Source organism: Candoia aspera, chromosome 4 (assembly GCF_035149785.1).
Source record: "Candoia aspera isolate rCanAsp1 chromosome 4, rCanAsp1.hap2, whole genome shotgun sequence".
Lineage (NCBI taxonomy): Eukaryota > Metazoa > Chordata > Lepidosauria > Squamata > Boidae > Candoia > Candoia aspera.
In genome coordinates this window covers 85,773,223-85,799,624 of record NC_086156.1, presented here as the reverse complement: position 1 = coordinate 85,799,624, position 26,402 = coordinate 85,773,223, and the positions used below count along the sequence as shown (strand labels likewise).

The following is a 26,402-nucleotide window of genomic DNA, read 5'->3' as shown; positions in this document are numbered from 1 at the left end:
ACTCCATATTCCGTTTATTTTTGTTTCATGATTGGATTTCATGCCCCACAATCCCTGTAGCTAATGAAGTGTTGATTTAACCCTGGAGAGGACTAAGTACATGCTCTTGATCATTGTTTGCAATCTCGAGAAGATATTTTTAGTTTTTATGTTTTCATAAGTGCTCTGCTCTTGAAGTGTTAAACCTCATACAGATCTGCTTTCAGAAAAGAGGCTGTACTTTGAGTTCCTCCAGCTGAATGTTGTCACTGCAGATCCAGGGTATGAGCATAATGCCGAGTAACCATCTTTGTCTGGGGATGGCCATAATGTCATTGTGGAAGCCATTACGTATATTTGCCATAAAGTAAGTTGTAGAAAAGGGGTAACTGAGAAATACTTCTCTTTCACCTCTCCAATATTGTTGCTATGTAGTGTCAGATAGGTTAATGAGAGGCAAAATATCTTTGTTCAAATATGATTTGTGTACTACTTGATTTGATCAGTGCCCAGTGCTGGTTGCTCATAGGAAGTTTAATGCGATTCACTGCTCCCTTTTAGAGCCAGTTTGGTCTAGTGGTTAAGGCACCAGGCTAGAAACCAGGAGACCGTGAGTTCTAGTCTTGCATGAAAGCTGGCTGGGTGACTTTGGGCCAATCACTCTCTGTCAGCCCAACTCACCTCACAGGGTGGTGGTTATGGGGAAAATAGGAGGAGGAAGGAGTATTAGGTATGTTCGCTACCTTGAGTTATTTATAAAAATAATAAAGGCAGGATTTTAAAAATCTTAAAAAAAACACCTTAAGATACTGATTTTTACTTCCAGCTTGCCTGTCCAGTTGTGGTGACTGGAGTGAATTAATGATTCAAGTAAAGTGTTAAGGTGTCTTGGAGGGAGAGCGTTGCATAGCTCAGTAAAATTACCCAAGCTTCTGTTCATTTGATCAGAACCAAAGGTTAGTGAGGATCGAGTCAATAGCTGAATGTGCCTACTCATTGTGTAAATCATTTAAAAGTGTTTACATTCTTAGTAAATTCATTACAACTAACTTTTTACTAAAGAACAGAAATATGAAGTCTCATAAAATAATTCACATTACTTCCCTCCCACCAATCCCACCCCCCCACCACAGCATTAGTAAAACTCTGCTACTGTTTGCATTATCTTTGTGCTTTTATTTTGCATTGCTGTACTTCCATGGCCACTTCCTCATATTTTCCTTTGTTCTGTAAGGTAGATGCTAAATGGGTTTTTCTTTCACAGTGCTTTGTTATGTAATGGCTATATGTGTAGGTTGTTTTGAGTATGGAAAGACATGGTGTACAAATGATATATAGGACAAATGGCTGAGTTGTTTTACAATTCAAATAGTAGTGTATCAAAGTAGCATCAACACCTGAGTACAGTGTCTGGATTTGTTTTTGTGCAAAAGGTTAGACATACTTTACTAAGAACTTCTGGATGTAAAACTGAGAGGGTTTAGAATCTAAATATTGGCTGCATGTTATTCCATCTGGTACCACCTAGAGTTCCTACTGGACCTTTTCTCTACAGACATCTGCAACTGAAGTAGCCATGCTGAGGGCCCCTGCTACATACCTCTGACAGTTTTGCTTCTTTATTTTGAGTAGCTGAGAAGACGTAACTAGTTCCGATAGCTTGCCAAAAGCACACAATTATCTTCTGTGTAAGTAAACAAGTCCTCTGGCTGGATTAATTTTAACGCCTGCAGCCCACAGATGACTATAAAATAAGAGGGTTTATTTCCTGTGGTTTTGGTTTCCTAAATGTGGAAAACTGCAGTTTGGGGGAGAGTAGAATAGGAAATAGTTTCAGGCTGAACAACACGTGGGCTTTGAGAATTCTGTACTTGCTCTTCTGTAGGGGAGGAAGTCCAAGTTTAAGCTTCTATCCATTTTTTTGTGGCAGTAATGAAGTCCTACAGTGGTGCTTAAAAGTTTGTGAAACCCTTTGAATTTTCAATATTTCTGCTTAAATATGACCTAAAACATGATATGTACTCCATACAAGTCCTAAAACCAGATAAAGAGAACCCAATTAAACAAATGAGTCAAAAACATTATACTTGCTCATTTATTTATTGAGGAAAATGATCCAGAAGTATTTGTGTGTGGCAAAAGTATGTGAGCCTCTAGGATTATCAGTTCATTTGAAGGGGAAATTAGAGTCAGATGTTTCAGTCATTGAGATGATAATCAGGTGTGAGTGTGGGAGGTCCTGCCTTATTTAAAGAACAGAATTCTGGATGCTGTAATCACTACCAAAGTCTGATCTTCACAACAGAAGTATGTGGAAGTATGTCATGGCTTGAACAAAGGAGATTTCCGAGGACCTCCAAAAAACAGTTCTTGATGCTCACCAGGCTGGAAAAAGCTACAAAACATTTCCAAAGAACTTGGACTCCACCAGCCCACTGCCAGGCAGATCATGGACAAATGGAGGCAATTCAACACCATTGTTACCCTCCCAGGAGTGGTCGACCAACCAAGATCACACCAAGAGCAAGGCGTGTAATGCTCCAAGAGATCTCAAGGAACCTCAAGGGAATGTCTAAGACACTAAAGGCCTCCCTCGCATTGGCAAATGTCAGTGTTCATGAGACCACCATCAGGAGAACACTGAACAATGGTGTGCATGGCAGGGTTGCAAGGAGAAAGCCACTACTCTCCAAAAAGAACATTGCTGCCCATCTATAGTTTGCAAAATTCCACATGGATAAACCAGAAAGCTATCAGAAGAATGTTCTGTGGATGGATGAGATCAAAATAGAACCTTTTGCTTGAATAAAAAGCATTATGTTTGGCGAAAGGCAAACCCTGCATTCCAGCGTAAGAGCCTTATCCCACCTTTGAAATGTGGTAGCAGTATCATGGTTTGGGCCTGCTTTGCTGCCTCTGGACCAAGCTGGCTTGCCATCATTGATGGAACTATGAATTCTGGATTATACTAGCAAATTCTACAAGAAAAAGTCAGGGTGTCTGTCTGTGAACTGAAGCTCGAAAGAAAGTGGGTTATGTAGCAGGATGGCCCAAAACACCTAAGTCACATGACCAAAGAATGGTTAAAGCAGAAGAAAGTTAATGTTTTGGAATGGCCAAGTCAGGGTCCTGACCTTAATCCTATAGAAATGTTGTGGAAGGAGCAGTTCATGCAAGGAAGCCCTCCAACGTCCTTTAGATGAAGCTGTTTTGTAAGGAGGAATGCACTAAAATTTGTCCAAGCCAATGTGCAGGACTGATCAACAGTTGTTGGAAACATTTAGTTGTGATTATTGCTGCCCAAGGGGGGCACACCAGTTACTGAAAGCAAAGGTTCACATACTTTTGCCACACACAAATATGTAGCTTTGGAACATTTTCCTAAATAAATAAATGAACGAGTACACTGTAATGTTTTTGATCAATTTGTTTAATTGGATTCTCTTTATCTAGCTTTAGGACTTGTATGGACAACAGATCACATTTTGGGTCATATTTATGCAGAAATATTGAAAATTCAAAAGAGTTCTCAAACTGTTAAGCACCACTGTATATTGCTGATGGACAGTCTTTCCTGCAAAATAAATTTGGAGAGATTTTTTACATAATTACTGTACTTTCTGTGCAACCAAAATCAGACTGCAACATGATTTCTGTATGGGAAGTACTCTTATAAAATATAACCATATGACCAATGCAAATGTAGGTAATAATCACTACCTGAAATGAGAGCCAGTTTGGTCTAATAGTTAAAGTTCTGGGCTAGAAACCAGAGGTCTGTGAGTTCTAGTCCTGCCTTAGCCATGAAAGCCGGTTGGGTGACCTTGGGCCAGTCACTCTCTCTCAGCTGAACTCGGTACAATGTAGACTAGCTTCCTCGTGGTGTACCCCAGGCAATGTGACTTGTCATGACTAAATAGTCTACACATCGAGCTGCTGGACCTCACAAGGATTTCCCAGCAAGAAAAGCAGCATGAACACCAAACTGCTACGCCATACAATTAAAGAAAAAAAAGCTACCTGAAATCTAAGATTAACTGTATTGATTTCCATAAATGCATCCATTAACATCAGTTGACTTTTAAATTACAGATTCTATATTGTCAGATAACTACATATCCTAGAAAACAAGTGGTCTTAGCTAGTAAAAGTATTTTTAGCATGGTTTCAGTGCAGTATTGAGAGAGCCCAGATATGGGTGTATGTTCTGCACTGTATTCCTCTTTTTTTGCGGTGGGAGGGGAGAAACACTCTGAATTAGAAAAGATTGGAGATGATGGCCTATGTAATTAATTGAAATGTGTGTACAGTTTACTTTGCTGAGTTCTTTTGCTTCCCTTAGGGCTAGGATAAATTGCAGGAAATCATTACTGCTTTCACCTTGTTTTTTAAGTTTGACTCAATTGTCTGTTCTTTCATATTATCTATTGTATTATTAAGAATTAGGCTTGCTTTCTGTTTTTAATGAAAATTAAGACTGTCAGGATACTGGATTAGAATTTATGTAGAATGACAGCAACTACTGGTATCAAGATGCTTATTCCTGAGTGGTCCCATCTGTTTTCAGATTACTCTGGAATAAAAAAATTGGGACCCCTAATAAAAAATTGGGAAGTTTGGTAGACTTCCATTGCTCCTTAACTGGAGCTGCAGTGGAGGAAGGGAGTGGGGAGAGAATCCACTCCATAACTGTTTGTTAGCTGGTGAATAGAATTACTTCACTGAGGGGTTGATGGCTGCTGTCCCCACCCTTTTGACTTCCCCCATTTAGTCCCATTTTTCTTTTCAGCCTTACACCCCCCACCATCCTCTTTTTAACAACTCATAATAGCCCAGCCTTGAGCAGGACATGGGAAAGAGCTACCCAACTTGCCTGACTCACTTATGTCTGGCCTTCCGCAAGCATAAGAGCTGAGTTGATTCCAGCTGAGTGCCCATAAAAGGACAGAAAAAACTGAAAGCCAGCCTTGTCTGAGTACTTCCTCTGCTTGCTTGCTTGCTTGCTTGCTTGCAACAGACTTGTTGCTTCATCCTCTGCACAGGAGGAATGTCTCCCTTTTTGTATATAGTTTGCATAACTTCAGTAGGGATCATATTTATTCGTTAATGTTTTTCTTCATAATTAATATACTGTAGCAGCTCACTTCCAATATGCTTTCTTAATCTTGTCCACAAACAGATTTAAATTCCCATTTTAGAGCATAGGACAAAGGAAATAATTATTCCCCAAGGTCCCATACTTGGAACAAAATTATGAGGGAGCAGAATGTCTTATGATAGAGATATTTCACTAATAGTAATTCTCATTAGGAATATTCATTTCTGAGCATTTGGCTACATTAACAACATCCTATATCTGTTGTCAACTACCTCACCATAATTTTTGTTGGCTACAAGTCTGATTTACTTTAAGATTATGGTTATAATGAAAGATATGTAAGAAACAATAAGAAATCTGCAGATAAGTGTGAAACACCCAAAGAGTGTATCTTTGTACTCTCCTGTTACTGACTGTTGTAGTGATTTATAGTAGTTGCTTGTTATGTATGGTGAACTAAATATGCCCAGGCCTATATCACTTTAATCCTTCCCCTTGCTAGGCTTTAATGCCTTGATATATTTTGACTAAGAGAGGTGTCCGTTTTCTTTCCCTGGGTTGATGAAATCAGTTAGCACTAAATCCTATTCTGGCAGGTAGGCACTAAGTGTTGAATGTAAGGGGTCACACTCCTGAAATCTCTGAAGTATTTTTTCCAAGTGCTGGGCATCTCTTTCTACAAGAAGGCAGGGCAGCCCTTTTCAACCTTTTGACCCCTCGAGGAACCCCTGCACATTCAGGCTCAAATATAGGCCAGAAGTTACAAAATTATTAAATTCATTTTATGTCTAGGCCTGTATAGATGCATTAACAGTGTTCTTAAACTAAAAATAAAGAATGAAGCTGACTTCTTTAATGTGAAGTTGCCCAAATTTGAAATAATTTTTTAAACAAATCATGATCTCCCAGGGAACCCCTAGTGGCCTCTTGTGGAACCCTGGCTGAGAAACCCTGAGGTAGGGAGTAGGATTCACTAAAACCTGGCTTGAAACTCAGATGCACTTTACAGATCAGAGATCAGTGATTGTTTTGCACTGTTTAGAGGTGAATGCATCTTTTAGGTATGTGTGGTTGAGGCCGATGGCAACAAAAGATTTACTGATGGACAGACAACACGGGTTTGTGCAACAGTATGTGAACCTTCCAGTTTCCTAAAATTCCTCAGTAGGTAGAACTGAAAAGAGACTCCTTCTAGGAGTATAAGGAGAAATTGGGTAAAATAATGGTGTGAACTGATAAAAGATGGTTACAGAACTGTTGTATTGTGCAAATGATGAATGCTTGCAACATTTGTTTTGCATATTTCTGAAAATACTGTTGCCCCTTGTAGAAAATGACAAAGCTCTGAGTATTTTTAAACTGATCCAAAAATTTCATTTTGCCTGTTCTACCTATCCTAGTATGGGAACAACAAACTTACAACAACTAGCATATTTGGAGACATAGAAGTCTGTTCTGACAACTTACTCTGAGAAGCTTCCCTGCTGGAGCTGCTTGTGCACTGCTTCCAGACGGTGGATACCCTGATATGCCCCAAAGGTGATTCTTCACCTCTTGTTCAAACTGCTCTTTTGAGTTGGGCTTCTTAAACCCCCCCTTAGTCCTCTGTATTGACATGCACTCTTGTCAGTTTCACAGTTTAGATTTAGACAACGGCTTGCAGCTGTGGGTGTCTTTTTGCTGTCTCTGAAAAGAAGGCTGTCTGCCTTTTTCTCTTCCCCTGCGCCCCCGACCCCCACCCCCTTGCTGGCTCCCACGGAGAGCACCAACAAATCTGTTTACATCCATCAGAAAGTTGCTTGAAGATTTCTGTACACTGAGAATCTTGTTAGGTAAATAATTTTTAAGTTGGTGTTAAGGTGTGTGTACGTTTTGATTATCCTGATGTTTCAGACAGAAGTCTTCACTAAAATTTACATCTCACCAGAATTAAACCACTATTTAGTGTATCTTATCTGTTACTCTACTACTATGGAATTTTTTGCCTATTGGATGATCTTCCCTTTCCACAGGCATATATAACATTCTAGCTTAGTTACCGACTGAGAGGGTCTTAAAACCAGCTTCTGGGAATGTAGTGATTCTTTGGGTGTGCGTGTGTATGTTATGTTTTCTCTCAGAGTTGGATTGGGGCCCATGGAGGTAAGGGGGATAATAGACATATGAGTGTATCTGAGTATGGGAACTGAGGTCTATCAAGAACCTTGGTTTTAACTTCTCTGATCTCTGCAAATACGAAACAGCGTGTCTCTTAACTTTAATTTGTCAAATTGCAGTGAGTTAAGTTTTGAAAGGCACATATTTGTAGTTTTCTTCTACATGAATTGGTTGAAAGAAAGTAAGTTTGTTTAACAAAATGGGCATACTGGAGGCTAAGGGGAACTGAGTGAAATCCTTTAATACGAATGTATTCCTTTAACATGCCACTCTTGTTATTAAGCCGTGTTAATTTACAAGAAAACAGAATACAATATGTTGCTTTTGCAAACAAGTTTGTATGTATTTGCCATATGAAAAATGTTTAGCGATTTCAGCAGATGGCAGCATTTGACTGACCTTTTCTGGGCTCAAATACCAAGCAGGGTCGGAAATGGTCCATATTTGGCTGGGAAGCTTTCAATAGGCTAGAATGAGAAGTTTCAAATGTATCCTGGAAGAAGGTAATGGCAAACTACTTTCGTTGTCGTCAGGAACTTGCTCAGTCCAGGGCATGTTAACTTTTAACCATTTAGTAATCTAACTCTATTGCTTTAGGTTGCTTTTTATGATTTAGCAAGTGTGACAGTTTGAACTTAGGATTGTGGGTCTTGAGACAATTTGCACCAAGCAGGAACTGTGAATCTAAGAGGTCTCCCCACCATCCGCCCCCCCCCCCACAAAAGCTGCAAGTCAGTGCCATTCATATGGCCGCATTTAGAAAGGAAAGCCTCTGTCTTGCTGGGATGGAACCTGAGCCTGTTCCTCCCGATCCACTCCCTAGCAGCCTCCAGGCATGGGGACAGCACCTTGTATCTGCAAAGCCATCAGTATAAAGACATCAGTTCAAACTAGGACTTTTCACATAATATCTAGACCTTCTTTTGGCCAAGTATTAGCCATTGCACATTATTTCAACAAGTGCTTCTAGTGGTGACTTCAGTCCCACAATAGGAATCATTTTTAATGTTCAGGTGGGGTTATAGATTAGGATTCATACATGCTGAAGGTTCTGCTGATGTAGGGTAAGTAATGTTGGTTTCTTCATTCTAATACACAGGTCCGCTATAAGGAGGAATTTGAAAAGAATAAAGGGAAGGGATTCAGTGTGGTGGCTGACACACCTGAATTGCAGCGAATCAAGAAAACTCAAGATCAAATCAGCAATGTAAGCTGCCTAGCACATTTCATTTTCTGTCTCCATGTTTTAGACATTTAAAAGCTTTCCCTTTGATAGCTTCATCTGTAGCTTTTCCTAAACATCTTGGTTGCAGATTCCTGAATTTGTTATTAAGGCAATACTGTAGATTTTTGCTTATAAAGTTCCAAATGCTGCAAATAATATATTCCTGTTCCAAAACACTCTTCCTTTGTTTTTATTGCAAAAATATTAAAATAAACATATGTATATAATGCATGAACAGAACAATAAGAAATAAATACATTATTTTAGCAGTTATCTCAGGAAAAAATAGCATCTTAAAAATGTGAACTTTTCTGTAAACTTAGTAATTCAAATTGAGAATACTTTTATGTTGGTTAAAAAACTACATTTTTCTTTATTTGAAAAGAGGAGGAAATGTGAACTATTGCAAAGTACTCATTCCTTGTAATCTGTCAGAAAATATGAACCAGTCTTTGGATCACAAATACTGTATTTTCTTTAGTATGTATATTTAGTTAGACTTGATAAGAACTTGGATTTTTGGTGTACTCATATTGTACGTGTTAGAGGCAGACAAGAAACTGGTCCTTTTCTTGAGTGAAATACCACTATTTATATAGTTACACTATCTCTCTCTCCATATTAGATCCAGGAATCTTAACTTCTCTCATGAGCCAACTGAACAGTTCTGGCTCTGCCCTCCTATGTACATGATGTCTGGAAATTAGCAAATGCAAGCACACCTTCTTTCTATTGTAAGAGACTGTCCATTCTTATCTTAAATTGTTTTTCTCTTGAGCATTTCTTTTTACATCCAGTTTTACTCAGACATTTTCAGTACCTTAGGCCCTGGGACATTTAACCAGTTATTAAATACTACCTGATGGATATGGTTTGGAAAATTGTGAGCCTATTCTTCTCAGCACCTCAGCACTTCGGTTGCTTAAAGTAGTGACGATATAGGACAGCCATATAGGAAAATGACAAAAAGTGTACTTTGTCATTTCTTGGATAGCATCAAGGATTTAGTACAGGAACTCTGAAGTCCTTACTCTTAGAAAGGTTCTGAATGTAATGTGGGTGGGAAGTGATGATACAGTGATACAGAGCTAGACTTTTTAAGTATCCAAACTCAATGCTCCATTGTAGCACAATGACCCTGGGTTATTAATTTTTTATTATTTAGAGTAGTACTTTAGTGAAACCTTCTATGAGGTAAGAGAAAATTTTTCAGATTCTTTGAGACTGGTGAAAGTACGTGCTCATGTGATCAAACATCTAAGCTTATTTTATATCAACTTAGAGAATTCTCTCATTCATCCTACTACTCAGTAAGTTTTACTCCTATTATATTAGGCAAGAAATGTTGATAGTATGTGCAACTCAATGAAGGCCAACTGAGACTTCTTTAAAGTTAAAATTTAACTGGTATCTCTCCTTCATTTCTCTCTAGTGTGTGCATGCATGTGTACAAACACAAATACTAGTTGATTAAATTGAGGATTGGTGCTTCCATAGAACAAATTACTATAAATAAGGGTGAGGAGATTCATACACAAACTCATGCAAGCAGATTAGAGGACATGGAATGGAACAGAAGCTAGTGGGGAAGGTGTGAATAAGGTTTCATTATAGTAGTTGAAAACAGTGTTTTGTGATTTCCTAATATCCTCTCTGTATAATCATAACTGCAAATTATTTTTCAACTGTTGACTGAACTGCTCTTAATTTGCTTTGGCCACTGGGACTCTGGGGATGCCTTGCAGAATAAATTGAATCCCTTGGGGATTCCCTTCCCAGGCCCTCTGCTCCATGGTCTATTTTTGCCAGACTTGCTTTCAACTTTTAAATTGGGTAATTGCTTTTCTATTTTGCTTTACCCTCTTCAGTTACAGTCTCAGTCCAGTTTTTTTATGCTACAGACCTCCCAGTGCTGCAACTAGATGTATGCATTGGAAAAGATCTTGTCTGATGTTTACAGCCCAACCCAGTTTGGCCCAGTGTCTTGGAGAAATGTGTGACATAACAGGCCCATACTTTAGTCTGTCATGGTGTACATTTTCAAGTTTATCTTTGTTTTTTTTTGAGATTCATGGATCTTGGAAGTAAGGTTTCCTCTTCTTTCTATAATTATGTTTTTTAAAAGGAGGATATGGATTTCTGCTTAAATAAGAAGGAAGTATAATAGAGCTGTGTGTATGCCTGTAATGCAGCAAAATTAGGTTTAAATTCATAAGCATAACCTGGTACCTGTGATGCCAGAAAATGTAAAGGATGCAGGCTCTTTATAAAAATTAGTGGGATTTGTTCTCATCAAAGAATGGACCTTTCTTTGTGCCTATATTCTTGCATAGGTCCAAGTTGCTTGGTTTTGTTTTTTGAAATTACAGAATTTGATTGTTATTGGAGCAGAATTTGATATTTTCAACTACTGCCCAGTCTAAATAACCTATGTGTACCAAATCAGAAAATGATTGTGAGGATTGGAAATCAGAGGAAAAGGTGGTCATAAAGACAGAATTTATCCAAAGATAATGCAATAGGTTTATGTTTTGAATTTTAAATCAACTTTGAAATGCTCTTAAATCACTAAATTCAAATTACAGGATGAATGATAATATAATTGATAGTGCGATTACCTGTTAAAAAGAATTATGACTTGGCAGCCGGACTTTGCCCTGACTCAGTGCAGTTTTAATATAAAAAATAACTTTTCTTAATAAAACATTCTGTTCCTTTCTCTAAACATTAATGACTTTAAGTGTGCTTTGTACAATGAAATCTGGCTTATTTCATGTTAGGTTCATTAGATTTTCATGGCTGACATACCCAGTAGCAGAAGAAAGCTGTATCATTTAAATAGCTTGAAGTATTAGTAAAGCCTTTAGCAAAACTTCCCAGTCACCTAAAATGAACTACTTTTCTCTGTCAAGTCTGTTGTCCATCCCAGCTGTCTAGTCTCAACCATCAAGTCCTAAAATCCTATTACTGTTTTCCTGGTTTTAGTCTTTCTGGTTTTCTGGAGTAGTGAAGGGTGGGGAATGACAGAGTTCCTCATTCACAAAGATGGCTTCGGAAGTGAAACCAAAGGCAAATGGTCTCTAGTAGACTGGATCCTTGTGCATTTAACTAGTGGTAGTGACAATACCCTGAATAGTGTTGGGAAGCTGGATCCTGTCACCATTTTAATTTTTTTCAAGTTCCTATTGTAAAAATAAATAAATAATGACTAACTCAAATACGTGGTATTCCTCAGAAAAATAAGAGGTGGGAGACCCAGGCAGATATGCAAGGTATAGTGGGAGTTTGGTCCCAGGGAAGTGCTAAAAGATACCCTTGTTGGCTCTGCTTTCTTCTTCCTATATTGTAATTGTATTTTTAAAAAAGAGTTGTTTCTGCTTAAAAGGAAGGAAGGATGGATGGAAGGAAGGAAGGAAAATGGGGCTGTGTGTATGTCCATACAGTATAGAAGTAAAATTAAGCTTAAACTGTATTTTTAGGTAACACGTATTACCATTGTTATTGGTTAAAAAACCTATTACTAGGTTTTAATTTAATTAGCTTGCTTTCCCAACTATAGAGTTTGTGTTTGAAATATAACGTGTGTGTATGTAGATAGACAGACAGACAGATAGATAATTAGATAAGCTTCATCCCAAAGGTTTGAAAGCAGCAATTTATGTTCCATAGTCTGGCTAGGAAAGGCAGCTCAATGGATGAAAGAAGAGGGAGAGTTGATTACAGTCCACAATACAGTATAGGAATGAACCAGCTCTCTGTTTCCATCTTCTGGTTCATACCCTTTATTACAGTAATTCGTCAACTGCAGAGGAAGGTTGAAGAGAGCTATTGTAAAGAGAGAACCAGTATTAATGGAACAGGGGTTGACTACTTATAACTCCTGATTCTGGATTTTGTGGCCAGCTGGAACTGCCCAAAACTGTGCTGAAATATGGTAAGAAACTGCTAAACAGGATAGTATATTTTCCTGATGAATAGTGGGTAATGAGTAGGCAATGTAAGCAGTTTGGTGTGTTAAGCTTTTGATAAACAAATGTAGAATAAAAAAGAAAAAATAGATGATCATTTTAGTACTGCTCCTTCTACTCTCCAGTAATGTTTTGAAGTCATTGTGCTGCCTGTTGTGATTCTTGACTGCTGAAAGGTTGCTCATCTCGTTATAAGACAAGAACAGATTCCTGACCCTCCACTCTTAAGTTATTTGTGTAGTCATCTGCAGTTCACAACCCAATTGCAATCACTGAACTTAATTTGCAACAAGAAAGGGAAATCATTAAGACAGTGGAAACAAGAGTGCACGACCCAGTGAAGGTCAACAAAGAGTCAGAAAGGTGTCTACTAATGGTATGGGAAATACACTATAAGGCCTTTCCATTTGTCCCAATGCTGCTTGCTGATACTATTTTTTCCTTCCTTTGTAGATAAAGTACCATGAAGAATTTGAGAAGAGTAAGATGGGTGCTCCTGGAGGGGAGGGAGGTGAGCTGGAGCGCCGTAATTCCCAAGAAGGTGCCAATTACAGGAGACCAGTTGAGCAACCACCACCATCACATCAGCAACCTCATCATGCCCAGCCAAGTAACCCTGGTAATGAGCTGTAATAATGCTAGAGAAAAAAAGTTGCTGCAGGAGGAAAGGGAGATTGCCTGCAATCCCATCAGTGCATTCACATGAATATAAATATTAATTTGCCTTGCAGTAATATCTCCTTGCACAAATAAGAGGGTTTACCTCTGTTCACCCTATAGTTATAAGGCAATGTTTGTATGAAGCCCTCTAGTTTATAATTATTATTTATTTCTTACAATTCAATCTAAGGAACTCATGCTGGGATACAGCCTCAGTTTATCTAATTTAGCTTCAAAAAGGAACTGGCCCAAAGTTACTATTGATGGTTGAAGGGGGACTTGAGCCCGAGTCTTCCTAGTCCCAACTCATGTTAGTATTACATCACATCAGATTTGTTATTAGAAAAATCATGAAATACATGTGTGAAATGAAACAATTCCATAGCAGTGAGAAGTGGGAGGTGGAGCCTATGCTAAAAGAAGAGTAGTAAAGTGACAGGGAATAATATAACACAGCTGGAAAGACTATGCTAGTTGATGCCAGATATGGCGTTCTACACCCACAGTTTATCCATCTGATATTAGTAAAGGTAAAGGTTTCCCTTGACGTAAAGTCCAGTCGTGTCCAACTCTAGGGGGCGGTGCTCATCTCCGTTTCAAAGCCTTGGAGCCGGCGTTGTCCATAGGACACTTCCGGGTCATGTGGCCAGCATGACTCACGGAACGCCGTTTTCGAACTGCTTGGTGTGCAGGAGCTGGGACGAGCAACGGGAGCTCACCCCGCCGCGCGGTTTCGAACCGCCGACCTTCCGATCGACAGCTCAGCGGTTTAACCCGCAGCGCCACCGCATCCCTCCATCTGATATTAAAAGGCAGGAAAAGCATTGTAGATGCCTGTAAAAGCTGGAATGATCGTCTGTAATATTAGGCAAAATAAACAGTTGCAGTCACCCAAAATTATAAGAGTAGTAGGATTAACAATTGGAGATAGAAAAGATATTGGTAATACCTTCCATTTTCTTATAAGCCATATTCTGTTCAGTTAATCTATTCAATTTTATTACAGTCACTGACCAGTATTCAAATGCATGCACTCAATAGATAATGAAAAACAATATAAAATTCAAAGCTTAAAGCTATTAAGTTTTAATAAGCACACCAATTGTTGTTCCATTTGATTACAAATTCTTCTCCCCCAAATAGTGACACCAGGCTCAAAAAACAGCCAGACAGAATTTTGCAACATGCCATGTAATTCTAAAATCTCATTCCACAAATAAACAGCACAAATGATTTCATACCGCAGGAGTTTTGAAAACATAACAGTGTCAAATAGAAACAAATATGAAAAGAAGGGGTTGTACTTAATGCTGTACCAGATTTTGTTGCCTCAAGGTAGCTTTTCAGTTTGTGACTTTTGCACCTCACAGATACCTTCATCAGGAATTTTGCATTGATAGTCATCCAGGGCAGATTCAAGCTGTAATCAGCAAACAGTTAAGAATCTGTTTATCTCTTTCCTCTCCCCCCCATCCTAGTTTACCATCAGCAGCCATCACAACAACCAGCCTCTCAGTCCTACGGCTATAAGGAACCAGCAGCACCCGTCTCAATACAGCGTAGTGCCCCAACTGGAGGAGGGGTACGTACGGTCCTGCACTGATGTGTATATACAATATCTTGCAAATATTTCAGGTTTTTATTCTGAAATAAGTAGTCTGACAGCCCTATGATGTGGTCTATCTCTAAGGTTCAGGTGAAGGCAGAAAGAAAGGTAGTTCCATGTAATCCTGTTAGAAAGTATACATATTAAGCAACATTATTTAAATTGCCCTAATTAATGTACATTATTGGGAAGGAATAATTTTGCAAGTCTGACCTGTGTGTGTGAAACTACACAGAAGGCAGCTCAAGATACTGTGATATTCAGCCTCAAGGAGTCTGTTGATTCTCTGATTTCATCTGAATCTTGAAATTACGGTTCCATGTTTTTAACCTTTAACTTGTGTAGGTAAGAAAGACTCAGATGATCAGTAAAACCTCTGATTCAAACACCACTATTCAGTTCTTGCTGATCTGTAGGAGAGTGGGGTATCTATAAACCAAACAGTAAGACCAAAGTACCTGTAAAATTGATAGTGTGTAGCATTCAGTCCTTCTAGGAGTTGTGGTGTGCTTAGTTTTAATTTTTTATATATCAGTTTTGTAAACAGTAGTATAGAAAATAACAATTTAAGTATAATGTATAGAATAACATTACGTTTGCGTATAACAGTAGGCTAAAACTCTTCTGAATTTGGGGTTATCATAAGAGTTAGCATCTACCAGAAGAACAGGCCAGAAACGCCATTTGTGATGGGAGCTAATAGGAGCCAAAAGTTTAACTCTAGCTTTTCTCAGGACTTCCTGCTGTTCAGTAGATTGCTGGAGCACTGGAAAAAGGAAGCTGTGGTAGTCATTACATACCTCAGTAGTCATTCAGCTGAGCAATAGGACTGCACAACATCCATTTCCCCATTGTCGGATCACTTCCCAACCAGTGGTAGTAACTGTTCTTTTCTGCTTGGATTTCATTTTCTGTGGATAAACTTTCCCAATTTATGAAGATTCAGGTTATTTGAAAACGAGGGTGGGCAGCGGAATGAACCCTTCCATCAGTCTCTGTCTGTGGACCCTTAGCTGTACATCCTGCACTTTCTTGAAGCTCCTAAGCTGGCACAAGTATTGCCTCAAAAAACACGTTGAACCTAAATATAAAAGTTTTCCTGCTCTCCCCTTTCCAGTTTTGGGAATGTCACCATTTCTGAGCATTGATTTATCCTTTACTTACTTCTCTCCCCCCCCGCCACTTCCAGAAACGGTTCCGTGCAGTCTACGATTACAGTGCAGCCGATGAAGATGAGGTCTCCTTCCAGGATGGTGACACCATCATCAATGTGCAGCAAATTGACGATGGCTGGATGTATGGCACTGTTGAGCGGACCGGTGACACAGGCATGCTTCCAGCTAACTATGTGGAGGCCATGTGAGCTCTGTTGCAGTGCCACCCTGAAAGCCAGCAGGGGAAGGGCTCTTGTGTGCTTCTTGTTCCATTATCACTTCTCTGCTGTCTCTTGTTACTCATCAGTTATTATGTTCTGAATCTTTGACATGGTCATCTTTTTTCTACCAACTTAGCCTTGTTTTGGAGACATTTGAACTTGGGAGGGGTATTATGTGAGATTTTTCACAAATGCTAACTGCCCTTCCATCCTTTCCCTCAGCCTTCATGGAACATAGCACTGTGCCCTTCTCCCTCTCCCTCTCCCTCTCCCTGGAGCTGTGTTTTTTGGAATTGATACTTAATGATACAAACCCTACTTCAACTGCTACATGGACCAAGAAGTAGTGTAGGAAGGCCCAGAAGCAAGAGCTGTTGGTTTGGGTGGAGGGGAAGGAGAGGAATGTCATGCTTTCAGTAACTTGGGGAAAATCTGAACATTTTTATTGAAAAAATTTACCAGGATCTCTGCAACATTGACTCTTGCTCATTCTATCAAATTTTCCTTTCCATGAAGTTTAAATAATCCATTTGAAAGAAATCAAAGTATTATTTAAAAGCAGGAGAGCCTTTTGTGGAATCAAAGGAGTGAGCATATGTGTAGTCTATACAAGGGATATGGAAGCCACAGCAGTTTCTGGCATAAAGGTACTATACAGATGGAGTAGTTTAGCAGGATTGATTATAATGCTAGCATTGCCTCTTAGATGCCATGGCTCAGTCAGAGTGGATTTCTACTTTGGTCTGATAAGGGGCATGATTAGGCAATAATCAGAAGAATGCTCATCAAGAGTTTGCCCCTAAAACATTTAACCTTCACAGCTCAATTTTGATGCTACCTTATTTTGAGAGCAGATGAGGGACAGCATATTCCAAATGCTTCTGTCCATTCTTGCTGCCTTCCCCTTATCCCAAAAGTAGTCTCAGAGTTACCTTTTTTTTTTTTAGACTTCCCTAGGTAAAGCCTGCATATGGCCCCTTTTAAAGCCTGAGTATCAGTTTTCTCCTCCTCTTTTCCAGACTCCTAAATCCTGTTGGTATTTAATGTGTGGAAATAGGCAGATTTCTCAAGTTTCTCTGTATCAGCCCTAGCAAGAAGAATCACACTTTCTATGGAGTTGCTATCTTTGGGAATACATTCTTGTTTTCCGTAAGTTTCTATTAAAAGTAGATTGTTGGAGGTTTTTTTTACCTGAATTCAAATCTCCGTCAGCCAATAGGCAGATGAGGCAACAGCTTCCCCTTTCCTTTGTGTGCCATTTGAGCCAAGCAATGTTTACAGTCTTTCCTCTTTTCCACCGCTTCTCCCGGCTGAACCTGGCACTTGGGTGAAGTCATCAAGGGATCAGAGACCTTGCACTAGAGACATTCCACTTTCTCCTTCTTTGATGTCAAGCTGACAATCTCTGTTGCTGGCTTGGGATAGTATCGTGGACCAAAATCAAATTCCTTACAGAAGTGTGCTGTCAAAAATAGGGAACTATTACAAAACTGGAAATTTATGGCGCTTGGATAATGTGATGGAACCGCAAAGGTGAGAAGGGTTACTGAAAGTGTGAGATTCTTACATCATTCATTCACTGAGTAGAAATTGCTTTCTCTTATTTTTAAAGATCTCCCAAGACTCCCCCCTAAAAGGGCAAATCCTGTTCAGCAAATGTAAAGCCTGTTCCTCTGTCACATGGCAAAAATTAGCCTGAGACATGGCATTTGTAACATATTTAAATATGCTACAATTATCTGAAAGTGGAAGTAATATGCAGGAAACATTTGTTTATCACTTTATTTGGTAGCAATCTCTGTTGTAACCAGGATAAGTGAAACAGTTATGAATGGACTTTCAATTTTGTATTTTTTAAAGTGTCCTTCAAAGGCACATTCACTGAATTCCTTCTGGTTTGTTGTTGTTACCTCTCCACTGTAAAGGATCAACATGATAAATTCTTACTACTTTCATATTTCCTGCCATTCCAGAGCTGTATGAATATATCTGCTTGATCTTTGCTTTTTCCTCTTGCATAGAGGCCGCATGTAAAGGGCTGACATTCTCTCTATTATTTCCACTGTTTCTGCAACTTTTTATTCTTAACTGAATACTCTTTCTTTGCACTACAAAGCGTATACAGTTAAAAATAAAAAGCACCCACTTAATTTCTTTACAAGGGGTGCATGCTCTGGTTTCATTAAGTAAGAAGGAGAACTTTTTACCTCAGTGTGTAGTTCCTCCAAAGTAAAGGGATGTTACAATATATCATTCTGGTCTTGCATCTCTTTATACTTAGCGTATGTCTGCTAGTTTGATTTGAGGTCCTTGCCCCATCATAACATTAGGAAGCTCTTATACATTCTTCCAATCAATATAGAAATAGTGTTTAAATGACCAAGTTAACCTTTTCATCATGTTGTAGAAGCACAAACATCTTAGAATCTTGTTTCTTAAAAACCCTAGTCTCTGTTTTTCCCTTAAATGCTTGCACTAGTGAAAAAGGCGTTGAAGGAAGGCGTGTCTCTGTCTCCTCGTACCATAGCAAAATTCCATGAGCTCTGTTGGAACTGCTAGAAAGGCCAGTGAGAATGGCGGCAGGCTTTCCTGTAACAAGGCAACTTGTGGAGGGCAGGAGGTGTCTGGGGACCACTCACCCTTGAGGTGAGCTTTCAGAAGGTGCCAACAAGAGTGACTGATGGGGGTGAGGTCACATTCTTGGTGCTAAGATGGAAGCACAAGCTTAGAAGCAGATGTTTTTCTGACTGATGAGAATTAGGCAAAATCGTGTGGACAATCCTGGAGAGGATCTCTTTTTGTGAGGAAGATACATAGTAACATAATGTGAATAAATATTTTTAGAGGACCAAATAAAGTTACAATAAAATAGCTCATTTTAAAAAAAAATCTCCTAGCTTTTTCATCCTTTCCCTGGAAGAAATGGTTTGTCATTGCTTGATTTATTTTTTTCTGCCTTCTTTGACTTATGCACTTTTACCTTTGATTTTTTCCAATATCTGAAAAGCACCTAAATCTGTATTTAAATAAATAAAATGGAAAGAAAAAGAAAGAAAACAGCTAAATTGCATCTCTGTAGCCATTTTTATTCACGTCATGTCTCTTGTACATCTTAGATTTTCAAACTAGATTTCAGTGTCTAATATTAATGATTTTATTGGTTTGAGTATATTTGGGGTTTTTCATTTGTTCTCTTTGTGTATTTCTTCTTTGTGGGCTTGCACACCCTCTCAAAATCATTTGGCCTTTTTCAATGGCACCATAGAATCAAATGTAGTACCAGTTCTCTTCTGGTTTATGCCAATTTGAAAATAAAAATATAATTTGTACCTGCTGACTGGTTTTGGTCTTCATTTGATGGCTTATTTTTACTGTGGTAGAATATGTGTGCCATGTGCCTACACACATATATAAATGTACACATATATACACACAATCTAATAACTCTCAACAGAAGATAAAAAAAAGCAATAGATCTCGCTAGACCCTTTTTGGAGTAAGCTTGATGACATTGCGGAACTATTTGTATATAACACTGAGACAAATGGTTATGAGAACAACTGTTTGTTTGGTTTGGCTGTAAATAGCCTATTTCAAACCTAACATCCAAGATATGATTTAGCTGACAACTCAAGATAATACAGTCAGATTCTTTTGTTCAGTATTTTAGAGGCCCTTGCTTGTGTGATGTCTTAAAATAACGACTGATTTATAAAGTAACCATGTGTTGGAAGAACAATTTCAGGACAGATTCTGGTTTTGCTAATTCACAACCACACAAGATAATAACTAAGGTTTACTAATCAAATTCAAGGAAATCCTTAGATATTCTAGGTTGGATTTAGGAAGCATGTGTTGTTGATCTCTGAAGGTCTTGTTAGATAAAAAAAACCCCTTAAATTCTAAGTGTTTGTATCTACTTCTATGTGAAGAGCTTGGTAATTCTAAGGACACTAAAGAGCAGTCAATAAGAAAATGAAATGGCTTGCTCCTATAAGGCAGGTTTTCCCAAACTGTGAGGTGTACCTCCCTTGGGGAGGTGCAGACAGAGTCCAGGGGAGGAGTGAAGAACCTTTTAGTTACATTTTTACAATAAATCTACCTTTCCCAAAGTTTCATTGTATTGTTTTTATTGTTCATTTGCATTCATTATGGTGTTTGGATTTTTAGGGGAGGTGTGTACATTAAGATTACGTTAAAGGGAGGTGTGATGGCAAAAACTTTCGAAACCCTACTATAAGGAGACATGTTTTCAGGAAACTGTTGAATACAGTACTAGAGATTGTATGCACACAATATAAAGAGCTTTAAGGGGGGGAAAAACCATTTACATTCCGGATAACTTTTTCAATTGATGCAGTGTGAGAACTCAGCCATTGTGATTTGTGAACCATAGTTAATGGATTAGCAAGCCATATCAAGCAATCACAGCTTTAACAAACCACAGTTACATTGCTTAGTAGTGTGTGAATCTAGCCTGGGCTGTTTAAACCATTTTCACATCACATCAGTTCTTTACCTGTCAGTTCTTACGCTTATAATTAATTTTTCTTTTATTCAAGAACTAAGATAAACTCACCAGGTGACTTTTCAAACTTGTCATTTTGAAGATCTCTAATAACCTAAAAGTAGTTGAATAGGTAAATTCTGAAAGTGATTAGAAAGTGAGTGAGCGAGCTCAGTGTCCTTTAAAAGGCTGCGCTACATTTGAGAGTGTGATGGTTCTCTATGTCTCCTGGCACGCAAACCCACGGGGAAACTGCTGTCCTGGGGTCTCCTTGCGAGAAGCAGCCATCCGGAGCACAAGTGGGTGATCTCCCATCCTCCTCTTACCTAGAGAGGTTCCAGGGACCGATGTACTTGCCAATCCTTCAGCCTTAGTCATGGTCGCCGTCTCCTCTCATTTGGAGAGACTCTTCCTCACCCAGAGGGATCTATGTACTGCACCTCAAAAAAGGTGGAACAGTTCTGAGTTGAATAATTGGGTTTTTATCTCTAGAAACGGGGAATTACTATTATTTTGAGTGTTACTGATCAATCTAACTCCATTTTTGTAACTTGATAAAACCCCAGTACTCCATACAATAACTTAGAATAGACATAGTTTATGCAACAGTAACATTCTTTTCTTTACTCCTTTAAAAAATGAACAAAATTTAAATACTATCTACACATACTTTCTAGCAATTTACAGTGTCAAACCTACATTATTAAATCATAGCATTCCACAAAAACTAGAACCCCTCAACAAATAACCCCCCTCAGTGGTCGCCCACCATCGAAGATGTGCTGAAAAGAAGTTCCTTCAAAGTCAACATGTTCCACACAGTGACAGACTTCACCAGAGGGCTTTCTGTTGACTGAGTAAACTAGCACCAGTGGACGGGCTTGTATATTGGGCCATAGTTAAATTAGCCAGTTTCCTGAATAAGAACCAAAAGGGGGACCATTAATGTGAGATGTGACCCCAGCCAAGGCCAGGCAACAGAAAGTGTGATACACAAACACAATGCATCTCTCAACTAAAGCAAGGAAATATAAGCAGATTTTGCAACGATGGGCTGCGATCCCTTTTTCTGCTGAACAAAATTGCCCTGGAAATAGGTAAGACTCCAGCCTATATTACATTTAGAACAAGAGAATGGCAGGATGGTGGAAGCTGATCCTGCTCTGGGTCTACAAATCTACCCCAATCTTGGATTTAACCAACTTTCCTCACAAAGCAAGGGATTTTCTGCATTTCTGCATACGTTTTGCTGTTGGATGCTCTCAGAGCTTCATAATGATCCCACTTAGATAGAAAAAGAGTCTAACTGAATAAAAACATTTGGTGCATAGTAGGTAACAGTTCCTGAAGCAGGAAGTCCTGGCCAATGCAGTCTGGAACAAAGAAACTGTACTTCTGAAATAACCAAAACGCACCTGGAAAACTAGATGAGCAAATGGAGAAACCTTAACTTTAATAATGATGGAATTAGAAAAGAGCCAAAGCCATAATCACCCCCTCCCTTTCTTAATTAATTTGTCACCCAGGCAGCTGTATTTCTTACCTACACTATAATGCTAACATGGGGCTACCAGATCTGGGCTGCAAAAATCCAGACAACCATTAGACGGCAGCAAAGAGGTTCAGAAAACTTTAATCCTGGAAGCCCAGACCTGGTAGTTCTATGCTGCATGGATTATAAGCATTTCTTCCAGATGCCAAACATGGTAAACTCCTCCATTTAGAGGAGAGAGAATCTTTGCTGGTCTGCTTTGCTGAATACGGTCTGCTTTCCTTCGTCTAGCATGGCAGTCCCTGGTGTGGCAGAGACCGAGCGAAAATCAGGACAACACAGGACAGTCCGCCTGTAATCCTTGGAGTTCCATTGCCTTCCACTGGCTGGACTTTATCCAGACTGTGGCTAATCTTGAGTCTGCATCTTTATAAAATCTGCCCTTCACAGTACAGCATTCTGTGCTTGGCTATGAAAACAGAAGCTGTTAGAATTCTCCCCACGTCCCACTCCCTCCTGAAGAAATGGATCTGTTTCATCGGGAATCAGCTTTTTGCCCTCTTGAACAGTGGCTCTGTGTGTGTGCCTTTTGCCTGCAAATCCCTCCCTTTCCTTCCTCCTTACCCTTCCTTACCGCAGCATCCTTACATCACTCCCGCCTGCCCATCCCAGCCTTGGATTCCAGCACCGCTGCTGCTGTCCTCGCTTCTCCCTATCGCCATGCTGGACATATTTATTCTCATGTTTTTTGCCATTATAGGGCTGGTTGTTTTATCATATATCATCTATATGCTGTAACATAGCCAGCCGCATCCCCACAGCCACCAGAAGCCTGTGAAGGACAGCCAAGCCAGAAAGCAGTTTTTCCCCCCCTTCCCATTTAATGCAGTTGTTTCAGCAATGTTGCAGGAGGGAATTCTGACTCTGGTTCGTAACACAGCTGGGATTTAAAACTGACATTGTATTTTTCTTTATGTTTGTGATAGGCATTTGGGTGGTTGATTTCAAATACTCTGCCATCTTCAAGATGAACCATGCATGCTGAGCAGAATGCATTTTTTAAAACAGTACTTAGCTTTTGATACGTATATATTATATTAAGGTTTAAGAATCACCCTCTTTCAGGTTTTCAGGATGCTCGTTCAAAATTATGCTAGTTTTGGAACCAAGGAAGGCACAAAGGTTAGACTGTGTCTACTGTAATTTGCTGCTTTTAAGAACTTGAGGGTGGAAGGGGTGCCTGTCTTTAGCAAATGAATGAATGCTTAATACATTTTAGTAAGCCTTGTTATCTGCATTTATATCCACATTTCTTTCTTCCGTTCTCTGTCTTGTTTCATTTTCCCCTTTGTTTTTAAATGTAAATTTTCTCCAGACAGGAACAGCATCCCTGGATTATATCCATGTTTACATCTCAGCAACATGGTCTTCCCAGATCTCTTCCTGAGCATTCTGGAGAAAAGTTAACCCTTTGCAAAACTCCCTGGCAAAGAGAAGAACGATTCAGCTAAATGCCTGAAGCTGTCTGTATCTCAAGAGTTCAGAAGACTGAGTTGGAAGTGCGTGGGAAGAACAAGAGGCAAGGAAAACAATGAGATGAACAAAAGCAAAGAGTGAGAATTCTAAGGGAATAGTCCTAAAACAGTGGAGGAGGAAGAGTTCAGAATCTCTTTTAGTGTTAAAAAAAAGAATTGGTTTTCTGTATATCTAGACACACAACCTTCTGTGATTTTAAGTTCTAAAATACAGAATTGTGAACACATCAGATTTCAGAGAAAAAGATGGGAGACCCAGAAGACTGATGTGCCTACTGCATTACATTTAATATTTGCCATGCTAAACATTAGAGTGTTTCCCAAGACATAAAATGCAACAATATACAGAAATTTCAGTTGTAGTAGATACACAACAGTTTGCTGGGGGGAATGGGGAGGAAATGCTATCTTCTAATTGGACAGCATTTTCAAAACCAGATACTTACCCCTGGGTGGAAAATCAGGGCTTGAGAGCTGGATATCTGAAAATGCAGCCTCATTCTGTGGATGAGCAGGTTTATTTTTGCTTGCTTTTTTAAAAAGAAAACCTTCCAGAAAATAATTGGTTTATATCTGGTTGCTTTCTCTACTAATATCATCCATGCTAAATATGTCACTGCAGAGGAATCAAAAAGCAACCTGAAAAAAATGAAAGAGAAAGATTATTTTTGGCTGATGTGACAGCGAAAGGGTACTCAAACTCTAGCATATTAATCATTTCTACCATAATGACCGGACTATAACAATAATGTATGTAATTTTATAATCATGCAAGTAAACTGGTTTTCTTTGTAAGAAAATATTAATGACATTTCCCGTATGTTTAAATTCTTAAATAAGTACTTATTTAAGGGCTTAAAAATCAAGGAAGTTTGCCACAAGGATAAAATAAAAAACTGACATGGTGAACTGCTTATGTGAAACTGCTTATGTGAATTGAAGAATAGGGTTATAGGTTGAAAAGTTGGAGTTTATTGCTAAGGTTCTATTCTATGTTCCTTAGAAAAGGATGCCGGGAACCATAATCATCTTCCCTTTCAGCTGCCAGAAAGTCACCCTTGGCTGGCTGGGATATTCTGCGGGTTGAAGTCTACACATCTTAGTTGCTGAGGTTGAGAAACGCTGGACTAGATCCAGAGTGTTTTGTTTCTTAGGGAAATAAAAAGCAACATGGGAAAAGGGGGCGGGGAGAGGGAGGGGAGAGAGAGAGAGAAGGGTGAGGGAACACTTGGCCAATGTAATTCCAGCAGATTTTAGGTGATGGTAGTTCCTCTACCTTCTGTTTTTGTCCCATTCCCATAGAATTAATCTGCCCATTGATATTATAATCTAGATTTGCATTCAAAATGTGCAAAGCTTTCCGTTTATAGCAAGATTTGGGATGGGATGTGGGGGGTTTTAATGTGAAAAATAACCTGGAAAATAAGTGGGGGGGGAACCCAGCAAGAAATAGTTCTATTCTTCCCATCTACACACAAAATAATTGTAGGGAGATTTTAAATGTTGAATATTTCTTGAATATCTTGAAATATCTTGAATATCTTGAAAATTTCTTGAATATCTTAAATATACCCTTTTGAGTAACCTAGAAAATACATTGCTCTAAAGAGAGTGTGAGGGGGAGCAACCTGCTGCCCCAAAGCTCTCCCCACTCTGCAACCTGTGGAGCTGTAACTAGAGATTTTGCAGTATTATCCCACTCACGGTAGGCATTTCCCCATCTGAAAGTCCAGCCAATCCTCAGCACCCCAGTTCCTCCCCCTGCCTATAAAGAGAGGCTCCATACATGGCTAGGCTACTGCTCCTGCCTCCAGGAGCCCCTTCGCTAAAGAAGTGGGATCAGATCAGGGCAACTGCTGTTTGTGCTGCTGAGGCAGTTTCAACTTTGCAAGTGCTGGGCTAACAGAGGCATTTGCAACTCCACTGAAACAACAAAAGGAACCTCGTAAGAGCAGAGTAAGGGCCTTTGCCCACTGCCATGTGTTCTGCCAATTTAAGGATGGCTGCTTTCTACCTATCCTTAAATTGGCAAAAACCCCTATACTGGCATAACATTGGCTGTCAGTCTGTCAGAGCCAGTTTGGTCTAGTGGTTAAGGTGCTGGGCTAGAAACCAGGAGACCGAGAGTTCTAGTCCCACCTTAGGCACGAAAGCCGGCAGGGTGACCTTGGGCCAGTCACTCTCTCTCAGCCCAACTCACCTCACAGGGTTGTTGTGGGGAAAAGAGGAGGAGGAAGGAGTATTAGGTACGTTCACCGCCTTGAGTTATTTATAAAAATAATAAAGGCGGGATAATAAATAAATAAAAAAGTAACATTGGCTGTCCCCATTTCCACTCCCTCGTGTTCCTATTGTCTCTGCTCTGGTTTGCTACCAAATGGAGTCCTCATGTGGAAAGGGGCATGTTATGCAAAAGCGTTTGTTTAAACCTCTGGCCTTTCTGTCCTTCCCCATTCTGGGTGTTGCTAGTTGGTGGGAAGTACCTACCAATCCCGACATGATGCAAATGTGTGTTGGGGAAATGGCTTGGAGAGATGGCACGTTTTGACAGCCGGCTCAAGCCACATGGCAGACCAGAAAAGTGTGGGTCTGCAAACCCACTGAGCTCAGGGATTTTGAAGAAGTCGTGTTCTGGACTGCCTGAATGGGTGCCAAGAGCACAGGTGGGGAAGCATATCAGACTGGAACTGCCACTGGTTGCTGTCAGCTTAAGGGTAAAAACAGATTAACATTAGGCAGCTAAGGATGACTTTAGACCAGTGTTCCTCAACCTTGGCAACTTTCAGATGTGCGGACTTCA

General features: G+C 39.4%; 1 protein-coding gene across 1 annotated transcript in view; it reads left to right on the top strand.

The window, feature by feature from the left end:
• The window catches only part of LASP1 (LIM and SH3 protein 1), a 41,452-nt gene extending 22,055 nt beyond the window's left edge, over nt 1-19,397 (top strand). The window contains exons 4-7 of the mRNA XM_063300879.1: nt 8,334-8,441; nt 12,881-13,046; nt 14,566-14,669; nt 15,883-19,397. Coding sequence (XP_063156949.1) covers nt 8,334-8,441; nt 12,881-13,046; nt 14,566-14,669; nt 15,883-16,056 — 552 coding nt within the window. The 3' untranslated portion in view covers nt 16,057-19,397. The remainder of the gene's footprint in view (nt 1-8,333; nt 8,442-12,880; nt 13,047-14,565; nt 14,670-15,882) is intronic.
• The last annotated feature ends 7,005 nt before the right edge of the window (nt 19,398-26,402 follow it).